This window comes from Haliotis cracherodii, unplaced genomic scaffold (assembly GCF_022045235.1).
Source record: "Haliotis cracherodii isolate W230 unplaced genomic scaffold, xgHalCrac1.p SCAF_23, whole genome shotgun sequence".
In the NCBI taxonomy this organism is placed as follows: Eukaryota; Metazoa; Mollusca; class Gastropoda; order Lepetellida; family Haliotidae; genus Haliotis; species Haliotis cracherodii.
The window spans coordinates 7222985-7238791 of record NW_027266279.1 but is presented as its reverse complement, the minus strand read 5'-3'; the positions used below and the strand labels follow the sequence as shown (position 1 = coordinate 7238791).

General features: G+C 40.2%; 1 protein-coding gene across 7 annotated transcripts in view; it reads right to left on the bottom strand.

The window, feature by feature from the left end:
• LOC139471511 (agrin-like) overlaps positions 1-15807 on the bottom strand; it is a 463139-nt gene that overhangs the window by 32952 nt on the left and 414380 nt on the right. For 5 of the 7 annotated variants that reach the window (XM_071253868.1, XM_071253870.1, XM_071253871.1 and 2 more), the window contains 2 exons: positions 14236-14350; positions 9514-9732 (listed from right to left, as the gene is read on the bottom strand). In XM_071253868.1, coding sequence (XP_071109969.1) covers positions 9514-9732; positions 14236-14350 — 334 coding nt within the window. Of the gene's footprint in view, positions 1-3437; positions 3551-7535; positions 7657-9513; positions 9733-14235; positions 14351-15807 lie in introns of all 7 variants that reach the window. The other 2 variants (XM_071253875.1, XM_071253869.1) reach the window with 2 other exon arrangements.

The window sequence follows — 15807 nt, the reverse complement described above, 5'->3', positions numbered from 1 at the left end:
ATATTTTGTCCATCCTCTGAACCTTTCACTAATTACAAAGTATGTCAGTAAGCAAAATAATCATTGAAAAAAGGCAATTCTCATTTGAATGATAACATGACATGTTATCAAAATAATCTGGGTTCAGTGCCCATTGAAGATAATTTTACAACTGACACATTGGAAAAAGGTCCAGAAAGATTGTTTCAGTTCACCGCATTTCGGTTCCAACATTCAGACCACCCTGATGATTAATCCATAATCAGGGACAGAATGTGATACCAGTTAAGCCCTGAACAAGGATCAGTGTGAAAAAATCTGTGTGCTCATTAAAACGTAATTATTCCCCAGCTAGTAATATTTCAGGCAGACATGTAATCACTCAATTCTGTCATTGTGTCTATATCTATAGCAGTGCAGTTTCTGCTACATGAGCAGAATAACCTGTTAATCAATCCTGTAGTCATAGAGTCAGTAATACTGCCATTTAATGACATTTCTTATGAAATTAATTCTTTTAAATACATGAAGGTGAATTTTTACTGTCATAGCACAGCCAGGTTTGTATATGCCTGTTTGTTTTGTTTTAGTGAATCAATGTCGTCTGATGATGTTGATTTTAACAGTATGAACAAGGGTATGGTGTTGACAGACCAAGGATCATAATCAGGGAAAATCTAGGTTTCAAACCAAAGACTGTCAGTGATCCTGGCAATGCTAAGGGAGGTAACTCTTCACAGATGATTATTCGACCCATGAGAAAAATAATTTGGAATTTGATAAACATCTTTTTTATGATTTGGGGGCCAAACATTTCGTGGATCAGTTCAAAGGGCAATTTTTTGTCACTAGCATGGATCAATATAAATTTTAAAGTTATAGTCCACATTTGTTATTGTTCTTAATGCATCTTCCCCTTTGATCTTCTTGTTTGTATAGACGAGATACAATTTTCGCTTGGTTTAAAGATATTTTAGCAGATGTTGTTATGAGAGTAATCAAGTTAAGTTGCATATCTTTCAATACTGATGATGATAAAAAATATATATTCTGTCGTTTCCTATGATAAGGAAACCTCCAGATTGAACATAGAGTTTGTTCTGAGTTCTTTGACGTAAATATAACAGTTAAGGTTGGTTGGTTTGTTGTTTTACGCCGCACTCAGCAATATTCCAGCTATAAGACAGTGGTCTGTAAATAATCAAGTCTGGACCAGACAATCCAGTGATTGATATCATGAGCATCGATCCACGCAAGTGGGATTAATGACATGCATCAACCAAGTCAGCGAGCCTGACCACCCGATCCCAGTAGTCGCCTCTTACGACAAGCATAGTCACCTTTTACAGCAAGCATGGGTTGCTGAAGACCTATTCTACCCTGGATCTTCACAGGTCTAACAGTTCAAGGCAAAAACTATACTTTATTACACTACACATGGGGGGAGAGCAAGCTATATTTCTTAAGTAAAGGCTCCAGGGTGAGATTCTCTGTATAACATGTCCAGGTTACCATGGCGATAATGGTGTTGGATGCAGGTCAGTTCTGTTTTGGGTTCTTCAACTCATCATAACACATCTTCCCGAAACAAGAGCATTCACTTGCACTTTTATCGAAGTCTTGTTTCCACCCTTGCCATATAAAACCCACTTTCCTGCGCTAAATATGATTGGACTATCACACATATCGATAGTCCAGTCAGACAACGTGACTGGTACACCTTTGTATGAAATTTATTTAACACTGCCTGTCTTTGTTGACACGTCTTTTACATCTTCTAAACCCCCCAACAATTGCCTATGATTTTGTGTCAGTATACACTATCTGATCGACAAGATCGTCCCTATAGAAGTCGCCATGTTTGTGAAGCTATACGAGATAAGAACAGTGATCTGATTGGATTGGATATTGCATTTTCATTACCTGATCTATGTGAGGTGGCACCACGATCGAGTCAAGAAAAGTGGCCTTGTGTGGCAAGGGTAGAAACTAGGCTTTGATACAGGCTAGTGGACACACTTGCCACAGGGACTAGGCTTTGATATGGGCTAGTGGACACACTTGCCACGGGGACTAGGCTTTGATATAGGCTAGTGGACACACTTGCCACGGAGAGTAGGCATTGATACAGGCTAGTGGACACACTTACCACGGAGAGTAGGCTTTGATAAGGGCTAGTGGACACACTTGTCACGGAGAGAAGGCTTTGATAAGGGCTAGTGGACACACTTGCCACAGAGAGTAGGCTTTGATAAGGGCTTGTGGACACACTTGTCACGGAGAGAAGGCTTTGATAAGGGCTAGTGGACACACTTGCCACAGAGAGAAGGCTTTGATAAGGGCTAGTGGACACACTTGCTTCAGGAAGATGACCATACCAGGGCCCAACCATCTACACAACATGCAACACAACACATCAGTCTTTTAGAACTAAAGTGCTGAGGACAACAACAACTCCAATGTTGGTAGTCCTCGATGACGGCAGCAACAGATGATGTTACTACATATTGAAACATAGCTGTGCCAACTGCAAACTCTGTGGATGTTTGTGAAATACAGTCAAACACTATTGTGTCGAAGTTGAAGGGACCTCATAATGTTTCAAGTTTTCCGAGGTTCGACACAACCGAAAATGATGAATAAAAAGCGAAAATGCAGAGACCAAGTTTTTACTTTGAGACAACCATAAGTTCGACCCATGAAAGTTCAACATGTATGTTCTGGTCTAGTCCTATTGACTGGTCCAAATTACCAACCCTGCAGATAATAATAATACCGTATTCGACGTAATAAGCCCTCAGGACGCTCTAAAAATTAGAAAGAGGGGGCTCTTATTAGAATATAATTTTGGTGAAAGAGTTGAAAGATCGTAAATTTGTGGTTTAGGCTGACAGCCTGAAATGATACAAAAGAAAAGTCTGTGCGTATTAGACACGCCAGATATATTTTTCAAGAATTTAATTTCCCGTAATTAAGGGTGCATATAACACACAAAGGGTGCTAATTGGGATTGTTCACTAGCCAATAGATTAGCAAATATCGCTGCAGGCGCTTATTAGAGTGGGGTGCTTATTATATCGAATACGTTAAGTCCATTTATATGCGCCAGATTCCATTCACCAAGTTAATGCTCATGGCGCTACATAGTTTTAGCAAATAATGCTAATGAAAGGGGAGTAGAGTTGATAGTGTTGTCTGAAAAGGTGTGTTTTCAGATGAGCCTTTAAGGATGAAAGTGATGGCGACAGCTTAAGATCAAATGGTAGTTTGTTCCATAGTGAGGAAGCGCAGAACTAGAAAGATCGCTGACCAAAGGTTTTGAGACGGGTTTCCGGGAATTGTAGCAGGTGGTTATTCTGAGAACGGAGAGATCTGGAAGGCTTTATTTAGGCTGTAGTTCGGTGACATATAATGATTCGTAGACATATTTCATTTCCTACTTTATCAGCTGTACTTACCATCACAGTTGTCGCTGTCCTGGATAAGGATCTCTTTCTGTTGTTGACAAGACTCGTACTTCATCTGACATTGATTAGGGTATGACTTGCCATCCGAGCCACACACAGGGGACCTGCAGAAGCAAGGTTAGAAACAGCTACAGTCAGCTTGTCCCAGACATCGGAAACACAGAATGACTGAGTTTGGCGTGACCCTGCTTTGTGTCAGCTTAATGTCTCAGACATTTTGGTAAATTAGGACACCTAGCACCACTGCATGGGGCACACTTGGCTGTGTGCGGAGGGAGGGACACTGTGGTTGGGTGGCTGGATGAGTGAGTGAGTGGGTGAGTGAGTGAGTGAGTGAGTGAGTGAGTGAGTGAGTGAGTGAGTGAGTGAGTGAGTGAGTGAGTGAGTGAGCTTTGGGTGGGTGAGTGAGTGAGTGAGTGAGTGAGTGAGTGAGTGAGTGAGTGAGCGAGCGAGTGAGTGAGTGAGTGAGTGAGTGAGCTTTGGGTGGGTGAGTGAGTGAGTGAGTGAGTGAGTGAGTGAGTGAGTGAGTGAGTGGGTGGTTGGGTGGCTGGATGAGTGAGTGAGTGAGTGAGTGAGTGAGTGAGTGAGTGAGTGAGTGAGTGAGTGAGTGAGTGAGTGGGTGAGTGAGTGAGTGAGTGAGTGAGTGGGTGGTTGGGTGGCTTGATGAGTGAGTGAGTGAGTGAGTGAGTGGGTGGCTGAGTGAGTGAGTGAGTGAGTGAGTGAGTGAGTGAGTGAGTGAGTGAGTGAGTGAGTGTAACGCCACTTTGAACAGAGTGTCAGTTTAACGTGGGTATGGAGCTGACAAACCTAGAAACATAACCTTCATAGGGGTGGCTTGGATGACTGGGCGGTCGTGGACTGTTCTGTTAAATGCACACTGGGAATCAACTGCTATTTTTTGGCAGGGTTATTACCCATCATTCAACAATACCATTCAAATAAGTCAAGACTTAGTTTTCTATCCTTTCCTTAACTAGTTCAATTCAGAAACCGGCTATTTATCATTGTGTACTGTCCTCTTAAACATGCACAGACTGCTATTTAATTGCAGGGTAATTATCCTGATTCAGCAATACTATTCCCAATAAATCAAGATTTTTTAAAACTTGTGTTCTTTCGCACGTTCATTTCACTGCCAACATTCAACATTTTTAGGGTCTCGTAAAAAAAATGACACAAAATTCTTGGGTAGCAAAGATGACTGACATTAAATGCCACAGTTAAAGTTGGGGTTGGGCTGCAAGGCCTGATGGGAAGTGCTTCAAACCAAAACTGTCACATTTTGAAAGGTGAAGCATGCCTCACTTCTTGTAATATGAAATATGCAAAAAGAAATTTATCTCTCGCCCAACAGAAGCTTGCATCCTATGTCAAGCAACAATTACAACAGACACTGATTTCCAACCTCTCAGTCCCAGATGGTCTTGTATTGATTGTGAGCTTCACAAGATTAGGAATGCTTTCAGGATGAATTTGACAGTTTTCTTTTTGAAAAAGGTCACATCAAAAGCATGGGGAAATCAATTTATTTTGAATTCACATCTTGAATATTTCGTTTTGGAGAACTGGTTAGATTCAAAACTGAAGATTCACATATACAATTCATATTTTTGATCTTTGTAAATCCTAGCTGGCACCCATAAGGGCCCACCTTGATATTGAAACATCACTACAACAAAGCACCCCATGCATGGCGTTGTGGATAGAGTGTCCCTCCGGAGAGAAAACTGTCTGTGGTTTGATCCCCAGTCTGCCACACCAAATAATGTTAACAGATATTACTAGATGTTATCCTACCTGTTACTCAGCTTAAAGGGAATAAACCAAGGACTGGACGCTTGGAGTCAGCAGTGTGTCTGAGTGGGGTATCAATCTCATTAAAATCAGTTCTTAGTTCTCGCTACCGCTAAACAAAGATCTAAGGACATCCCATTATGAGTCACGTCAGACCGACCTTGCGCGAACTTTGACCGACCAATGGAATGACCAATCAGAAGGGAGCTTTCTTGTGCTTTACGGCAATAATTACAAATTGGCGACTACGCTTCGCAACATATTTTGACAAATTCTTGATTACAAATTTGAAACCTGAACAAAAGAAATTCTGCAATGGCTAATAGATGGTCTAGATTGTATGGATTCAGTCGTTAAACCCATAACCATCGTTCGGCATACCCTGTGATAATGTTTTCGAGGTTATATGATTTGAAATCTCATTCCGATTGTCACTTTCATGATCTAGTAAGTGTCACTCTGATTGGTCGGATGAAAGGTCGTTCTGACGTGACCCCTAATGGGATGTCTTCAGATCTTTGTTTAGCGGCAGCGAGAAGTAAGGTGTGATTTTGATGAGATTGAGTGGGGTATCCATGTAAAATTCTGACATGGTATCTTAGTGGGCAGGAACTGTAAAGTAGGCATTAGTCTGGACTAGTACATGAAGCCACACATACACATGCATGCACATCGCCATAGAAGTGCAATAATCTTTACCGTAATGTTAAACCCCGTTTCACCTCCCATCACCTACAATGATGTTGCTACAATTAAACATTAGCTTGGAATTCTGTGAGAAATATTCAGAGACACTTTACTTTGGATGTTCTGTGCAAATTTCAGCTTCATAGGAATAATGGTTTCAAAATTAGGAGCTATGGAGAAACCGAGTGGCATCTTCAGCATTAATGAGTTCATTGCATTAAAAAGGATTTTCCTACATATTCACAAATTCACACAGCTCAGGAAAATAACAACAACAATATATCTTACAAAAATATAAATGTCAAATTCCTCTTCCTCCTATTACATGACTTCTAATGGTGATTGGTTTTGTCCATATGATATATGTCCATCGTAAATGTAGGGCATGGTTTATCGTTCAATAACTGTCAAATTAACTATTCCCTTGATTTACCCACCTGAACAAGAATCAGTAGAGACCAGTGAAACCACCTCATCTGTTTCATACTTAGATCTATGCATAAAGATTCAGTGAGTGAGTGAGTGAGTTGGGTTTAGTGCCACTTTTAACAGTATTCCAGTTATATCACGGCGTGTCAGCTTAATATGAGAGGAAAGCCTGAAGTGATGCAGGTCTCAGACGTTTACCACTTCGGTGAAACCCACGAGCACAGGTATGGTGCTGACAAACCTAGAAACATAATCGGGGCGAACCGGGATTTGAACCCATAATCATAGGGTTCTGGCATGCCCAAGGGACGGAACTCTGCACAGCGAATCACGGTGCCCTAGACGACTGGGCCACCCGTACCCCCCCATAAAGATTCAGAGTGACATACAAGGCTGTATGACAAAAGGGATGACTTCAACATTCCAATAGTCAACTTTCCCTTTATGTCCAGCAATATTGCTGCAACTCCAGCCTTTGGTGTTTACATTTGCCAACTTTTGAGGTGCAAGGGTTTAAACCTTTTAAAGTGGATCAATATTTTAAAGGGATCATCTAGGCCAGTGAAGAAGTTTAAAGCAGCATGTTTCTTGCAACACATTCTTTAGTTTATTGAACATACTCTGTGGAGGTCCTATGCAGGCCTAGTTTGGGGTAATAATGTCTGTGTGTGTCTCACTATTATATCGCCCAAATGATTAAAGACAAGATGCTTGTCATAAGAGGTGTCATTTAGAGGGATGGTTGGGTAGCCTAGTGCGTAAAGCGTTTGCTCGTCACACCGAAGGCCCGGGTTCGATTCCCAACATGGGTACAATGTGTGAAGCCAATTTCTGGCGTCATGATATTGCTGGAAAATTACTCATGATGTCAATCACTGGATTGTCAATACCAGACTTGATTATTTACAGAGTGCCGTCAAATAGCTTGAATAATGCTGCGTGAGGCATTAAACAACAAACAAACAAAAAAAACTAACAAGGAAATCGTCAAGCCTTTGAAAGGCATTTAGAAGTGATACACATAAGGAAGAGAATTTATGGATGTCAACTTCTTTATTATGAGGAACACAACGTGGTCACACCTGATGAAGGAGTAAGCACATACTCTGAAACGTTGTGTTTCTTATAATAAAGAAGTTCACATCCATAAACTCTCGTCCTCAAAGTAAACCGTCTTACCTCAGGGCTTCACAGTTAAAGTTGCAAGCACATGTAAAGTAGCCATCCCATGCTGCTGTGCAAACGCCACCAAAACGGCAAGTTGTGTCGTCACATTTCTCCATGAAGTCACCAGAACCCTCTAAAAATAACTCATGTGATCATATGATAGGTCATGTGATCATTTGAAAAGTCACATGACCACCACTGGCAGACCTCCATACATTACCTGTCAGCTGTTTGATAAAAGATAAGGTTAGTTAGACAACTTATGTCAGGTGTGTGAATCAACACAGGTGTGAATGAATCTAACTGTTTCATGTGACACCGACATATACCTGGTATTCAACTGTTTGTTTGCTACAAGTAGTTTGTAATATTTAGAGTTATATGCATTAAAACACTGCATCATAAACTTAAAACAAGATCAAATACTCGAACAGGTGGTCTCAGATAGTTTTAATTAAAATGGCATTTTTGTCAAAGTTGAGATTTTTTAAAGTTTGTTATGTCTGAAGTTAATTGTATGGAACAAATAAATAGATTGAGTGAGTGAGTGAGTTGGGTTTAATGCTGCTTTTAACAGTAATCCAGTTATATCATGGCGTGTCAGTTTTATATGGGAAGAAGCCCAAAGTGATGCAGGTCTCAGATGTTTACCTCTTCGGTGAAACCCATGAGCATGGGTATGGTGCTGACAAGCCAAGAAACATAATCGGGGCGAACTGGGATTTGAACCCACGATCATAGGTTTCTGGCGTGCCCAAGGGACGCAACTCTGCACAGTGAATTGTGGCGCCTTAGATGACTGGGCCACCCGTGCCCCCAAACACAGAAGTGAATGAATCAAACTTTTTCATGTGACACCGACATATATTTAACTTTTTGTTTGCTACAAACAGTTTGTAATATTTAGAGTTATATGCATTAAAACACTGCATCATAAAACTTAAAACAAGGGCAAATACTGGTACTGTTGGTCTCAGATAGTTTCGACTTGAGTGGCATTTTTGTCAAAGTTGAGGTTTTTTAAAGTTTGTTATATCTGCAGTCGATTATGGAACAAATAACTAGAAAGGAGACTAGTATCCGGAATGTCATGCTGTAATTATTATTAAAATTATTATTATAATGAGTCTAACTAACCCTACTCTGAACACAACCTATTGTACCATATCCTGTTGATGTGGATTCACACAAATGACATTTTAGCTGTGACTGTTTGCTGCCTGCCAAATACAACAAACTGAATACGAAGATACATAAAATTTAAAAAAAAACATCAAAAATTCAAATTAAAACATTTACACAGAAAATAAGAGCAGCAGAAAATGTACATCTTGAAATGAAAATTGCCGAACCACAAAGTTTACATTGACAAAAACTTGGTAGGTTGCAGCTGGAGTGAAGCAGTCTTGGAGAAGGAGGGATGTGACCTTTGAAACAATAGGGTCACTATCAACAGCTTGATTGATTTAGAAGTCACCCAAAGTTCTGTTTAAATAACTTCAATCAAACTTGCTTGAATTTCAAATTACCCCAATTCTTCTGCTAAACAATCTCAAGAAAAATCAGTGTGAATTTTTTAATCACGTCTTCAGACAGAAGGCGATTCTCCTGAAACGGAAGAATCCATATCCATTGAACAGGGGACAGCATTGGAGAATCATGTTCCTTCTTTTAGTTTATTTATCAATGCACCATGTGGACTGGCCCACGAGCAAACCTGCCACCCCTGTTGTTGATATTGATGGATAATGTAGATATGTCAGTTAATTTATCAGGTCCTGATATTTCTTTAGCTTGTTCAGCAGTAGTCTCCCTTTGATATAGTATAATTAGAGTAACTACAACAGAAACATATATCCCCAAACCATAGACCATATACTATTATTTCTGTTACACTATAGGTTTAGAAAGGTCAGCATGTCCTCTGAATTTTCCTGAAAGCTTCACCCGCCAAACCTACCACAGCGACAAAAAACAACAAGAAGAGTACCATCACCAGATCCAGAATGGTCCGGGCACTCCCCTTCATGGTCCACGTCCAACTCCATGTTCTGCGCGCATGCTGCACGCTTCATGTCGCAGCGGTTCACGTACGTCTGACCGTTTGTGGCACAAATTGGTTTGTGGGTAGTTTCACAAAGGATCGGGCAAACACAGGCACCATTCTCACAGTTGGCTCCAAATCTGCAAACTTTGCCAGAACATCTGCCTGAAAAATAGGAAAATCAGTTTATTTGGTGTGTATTTTTTATTTGTTTGTTGTTTAACACCACAGTGATAGTACAGCTGTATGATGTTGGTCTTTAAAAAATCAAGTTTGGACTAGACAATCCATTGATTGACATCATGAACATCGATCCACGCAATTGGGACATGGTGACATGCATCAACAAAGTCACCAAGTTTGATCACCCATTCTCTGTCAGTCGCCTCTTACAACAAGCATAGATCTTCAAATCCGGATCTCCATGGGATTGAGACTCTTAACAAGGAAAGACAACTCTTCTTTTAATCCCATAAGGAAACTGACCTGAGGACATACATGATTAATACAAGGCCTGTTTCTCAAAGTGATCAAAGTGCTTCGACTTGCGTAAATCCAGTCTTACGACAGTCATAGTGCTATGAAAGCTTTGTGAAATGGGCCCAGGCATACCAACAAAATACCCTTGTGGATTCTTGGTAAGAATATAAGTCCTCAGGGACACTAAAAACACACTAACCATATTTGGTCTGAGCTTAATAATAACCAGAGATGTATCATCCCCTCTTATCCAGGGACCCTGGGATTCGATGACATGCATTAACCAAGTCAGCGAGCCTGACCACCCGATCTTATTTGTCGCCTCTTACAACAAGAAAAGATTCTTTGTGAGCTCTCCTAACCCGAAACTCCCACAGGGAACCTGCATATGCTAAGATTGCTTCAGTCTGGTTGTATTTTAAATGACATGCCAAAGTAGAATACTGGTGATATCCTCAATGCTTAAATCATAATAGAAGACGTTATATATTGATTGGACCTCATTGTCACATTCGAACAGGACCCAGACACAAAACTATGGTGAGATGAGGTAAAACGGGGTTGAACCAGAATATTGCACTTATATAGCAACATGTGCGTCCGTCCGTGCGTGCGTGCGTGCGTGCGTGCGCGCTCTGCTTGTACTAGTCCAGACTAATGCCTATTTAATAGTGCTAGCCAACTGAGACACCATGCCACAGTTTAACATGAATACCCCACTCGGATACTCACTCCTAGCTGACAAGTCCTTGTTTTAGCCTCTTTATACTGAGCACCAGGCAGGGTAACAACAGGTATTTAGCTGTGGTGGTGAATGGTCCCTATCAAAATTTGATGTACATTTGGCGGAATACCTATCAATCAAGAGACAGTCTTGTTGCTAGGAAACAGTTAAAAGTGACTAAAATATAATATCAAAGGAAATATATAGCACACCAAACACACACAAAATAAATCAAATAAAAAATGTTGGGAAGTCTTAAAGCCTAGTCTCTAGGTGATAAGTCAATGTGATATACAATTGGGGGGGGGGCCTATCAAGAGACTGTTTTGTTGCGAAACAGTTGAAAGTGACTATAATATTATATCAAAGACACATATAATATTATATCAAACATAATTCCAAACTGAATCAGATTAAGAGTGTTGGGAAGTCTTGTAGCCTAGTCTCCAGGTGATTAGTGTATATGATTATCCAGACCAGTCGTCTGCCCTCGTTGTTCATGTGAAATGAAACAGATGAGAGATGCCATTACCAATCAAAACAGAGTTGCAAAGAACAGCCTGTCCCACAATCAGTGATGGGTTAATTCCTCCAAGGGACTGCCTTTGTGGTCCAATGGTAGAGCATTCCCCTAGAGAGCTGAAGCTCTGGGGTTCGATCCACAGCCGCGTCATACCAAAACATGTTGAAAGATGGTACTTGTTGTTACCCTGTCTGATACTCAGCATTAAGGGGCTAAAACAAGGACTGGTCGGCTTGAAGTCAGTATACTGTGTCTGAGTGAGGTATTCATGTTAAACTATAGCAGAGTATCTCAGTAGGCTAGCACTATAAAATTGGCATAAGTCTGGACTAGTACAAGCAGACAGACACACACACGCATGAAGGCACGTTGGTAATTAATTGCAATAATCTTAGACACAACGTTAATCCCCATTTCACCTCACCTATTTCCACTGAGAACGAATGCCATACAAAGTTTACCCATATAATGGACGGTTATATTTTTTCTACCAATTAGTACAATTTTGTACAAAAAGTAAACAACCCTTTATGTTAAAAAACAGAGAAGTAATGCAATATTATTGATCTCATGTACAAAGAAGTTTCTAGCCTAGTGTACTGCAAATCCCATGAAATATAAACACATGAGCGAATATATAAATACCGGTATCATTTTATCAGGGATCGGCATTCATACATGCTAACACAAAATTGTCATCTCAACCCAAACTACTTTATATCAAAGATTTAAAATTTATTTTTCTATTTTTAAATTAAATTAATGTTAATTGTGAGTATTAAGAACAGATGGTTTCATGAAATTAAACCTCGCTATTATAATACTGAAGTGATGACCTGATATGATGTAGTATTAATATGAACTGAAATAAAGATGCATCGTCACTTTTTAAGGCCATACAATTTAGACTGGCAATGATTTTCAAGTAAGCAGATAGAAACTAGGTAGAACCAAAACAGTTCCTTCTGCAGGTCTGTTCTTATGAATAACATTGGACAGTCACAACATGGCTGAAATATTGCCGATGTGACTTTGAATTTTAACTCACTCACTCACTCTACAGGTTTGACATACACAACACTACAAAGAGATAACTTCAAAATACATCACACTGTTCTTGCAAAAAACAAAAAACATTTCAGTGTTCCCAGGAGCAGAGTGTTACTGATTTTATTTATCAGTCTGTAGCACCACCAGTCTTCTCTTTGTATTACTTGCTACACAAATTTCTTTACAAAACCAGATCGTGTCAATGGATGAATAGAATATACAAAAATAATTTTTTAAGTCATCCCTCAAACATATTGGCATTCACATGAAATAGCGAAGAAACATTGCTTCTAAAGTCTACTCAAAGAGCTAGTTCCCTTCACTTTTTACCTCCTGTGAAGTTTTTTTCAGTTCCTGAAATTTGATAAAGAGGTACAAGGCCCAGGTTAATTGGCAGTCCTGGCAAGTTTGATTCATCTCCTTCTAAACCCACTCTGCCCGTCTATCCAATTTATGATGTATATCGATCAAGCTGATAATGGTTACCAAAATTACACAATGTTCCCTTTATAGTTTTGGACATAATAGGCCGCCTCCATGGTGTTGTGGACAGAGCGTCTGCCCGGTTTGAAGGTCAGTGGTTCAATCCCCGGCTATGTCAGACCAAAATATGTCAAAAGATGGTACTTGCTGTTACCCTGCCTGGCACTCTGCATTAGGGGGATAAAACAAGGAATCGGTATACTGTGTCTGTTAAACTGTGGCAGGGTCTCAGTGGGCTCGCACTATGAAAACATCATTAGTCTGGACAAGGGCTTGGACAGGTAACTCAGGAACTTGGGTCGGGTTGATCCTAAGTAGGACCCAGGTACCCACATGACAACCCTGACCTGTGGTTAGTCAGGTTATATACTGTTTAATGACATTAACAATGAAACTCAATCGTTACACTACAAGAATAGCTAATGTTCCCATTTCTTTCTCACCATGCAGACATTCGTTCTGATTTTTATATGTTCGAGTAAGGATAAAGCATCTATCAGCTGCAGAGTATACATGATCAGGTTGTTTTATATTTGTATCTAAATAGTTTTTGCCAGGGCTGCGGTAAAGCAATTCACATTCGGACATTTTGTAACCAACTCTTAAGACCTATAGCAGGTATCCGGGTAGGGCTGGGTAATAGGGTAGTAAATTTGGACTCGTCCGAGCTCTAGTCCGGACTAAGGCAAGTGGTCACACACAAACGTTCCACACGCATTGCTGTGTAAATGCTATAATCTTGAATGCGACGTCAAACACCACTTCACCTAACCTCACCTTGGACACAAAAATGACTCACCAGTCTATTCAAGTCCTATTTCTTCAGGGCGATCTAGGAACTATTCTTTATATGCATGTTTTCCTAAAGGGCATAATTCATTTACATTTTTTAAGACCTGGTGTCTATAAGAGACAAGGGCTATATTCTTCCAAACTGGTTTTGACTAGTTTCTGCAGGAGGTAAAAAAATAAATATGGTACACTCTGACATGGTGCCCATTCCTCTCTAGATCCAGATGCTGAAACTGTCTGATATACATCATCAAATTTGAGTTAGCAGCCAAAATAACCCTACATGACTAGAAATAAACTTGCCATGACTGCCAATTTGACAAAGTGGAGTCCTCCTTTAAGAGCTATAAGTATCAAAAGTATCAAAAGGGATAGTCAACTGTCATGGGTCCAGTTTCACAAAATGGTGTCAGCATTAAAATTGTCATAAGTCTTTATTAAAATATCAGCGCTATGATAGACATAGTGTTATGATCACTTGGTCAGATGGACCCTGGGTTGTTTTGACAAAGCAATCTTAATGCGATGTCTGTCGTAAATCTATGGTAAATAACAGAGTTATGATGATCTCTGCACTATGATCACTTTGTGAAATGAGCCCAGATCAGTCCCTTACCACACTCTCCACCGGAAGCCTTGGAGATGAACTTGCGATATCGGCATGATGTGACCTTCATGAGACACTCATTCTTGTAGGTGATGCCATCGTCTCCGCACACTGGATCTCTTACCTGGAAATACAAACAGAAAACAAAACTGTCACGTGGCCAGTATGTCCGTTGTAAATTTATTTGTAGAAATTGTCAGGCAGCAAATGATTTAAGTGCCAGTAAAATGATGAGTCTTTCATTGGCAGATTTGAAGGCGGAAAAGGAATTTAGAGTTACTGCCCCTGATTGTTTGTGAACATGGCAGGCTTGATCATTCAAGACTTTTAGGATGGGACAGTTTCTAGAAGGATGGCTGTAACTATTACATAAAAGAAAGAAGAGGGCGATTCAAGGCCTTTTTTGACCTGACTTGTATATTATCTACTTGTAAGTGTGGATTGGATACCTATCTGATAACGCTGACTTCCTGACAGCTTCATCACTATTCTGGCTTCAAGGATGGAGACAATCAACTTTTGTGCACTCACATTTATTATGGAGCCAGTTACTTACTTCTGCTGCCACTAATGTTGCCCTAGTATTGGCTTTCTGATTGTAAACCTAAATCTGAGTGTTTGAATTGAGTTTGTGAATTAATCATTGACAATTAAGTTCCGTCTGAACCGATTTCTGGGTTATTTGGAAATCACCTCTTAACACTTCTCTGCAGTCTGGGGGCAGTCGGGTAGCCTAGTGGTAAATGCGTTTGATCATAACGCTGAAGACCCTGGTTTGATTCCCGACATATGTACAATGTGTGAAACCAATTTCTGGTGTCCCCTACCGTGATATTGCTGGAAAATTGCTAAAAGCAGCGTAAAACCGTACTCACTTACCCTCTGCAGCGTAGCAACTAATGGTATGAGCATGATGCTTTGTTTTTGTTAGTAATTAACTTGTGTTTAAACCGATTGTATGCATATTTGCATTTGATTTTTACCCACTATCCATTATTTTAGTGTTCTCATAATCCATACACGAGCACTTACCAAGTCAGCTTAATCAGAAACAGGGGGCAGTTGTCTGTCCAGAGTTGCATCCCTTGACCGTGACTTATAATCATAGGTTCAATTTCCAGTTTGCCCTCATTACGTTTCTAGGTTTGTCAATACCCTACCAGTGTTCATGTGCAGAGTTACGTCCCTTGGGCACGCCAGAAACCTATGATTGTGGGTTCGAATCCCGGTTCACCCAGATTATGGTTCTAGGTTTGTCAGCACCATACCCAATGCTTGTGGGTTTCACCAAAGAGGTAAACGCCTGAGACCTGCATCACTTCAGGCTTTCCTCGTACATCAAGCTGACACGCAGGGATGTAACCGAAATACTGTTCAAACCGGCGTTAAACCCAACTCACTCACTGATCAGAAACAGTACTTCTGTACACCTGGGATCTCTCTGTGTCAAAGTGTCAGCTCCTACAGAATACAACACAACATTTTCCATACATGATAGAAAACAGGTGAACACCATTTAACGTTGTTGTGATTATCACACATTGTGACCAAGTTGTACTGATAAAATTCAATACCAGAGAA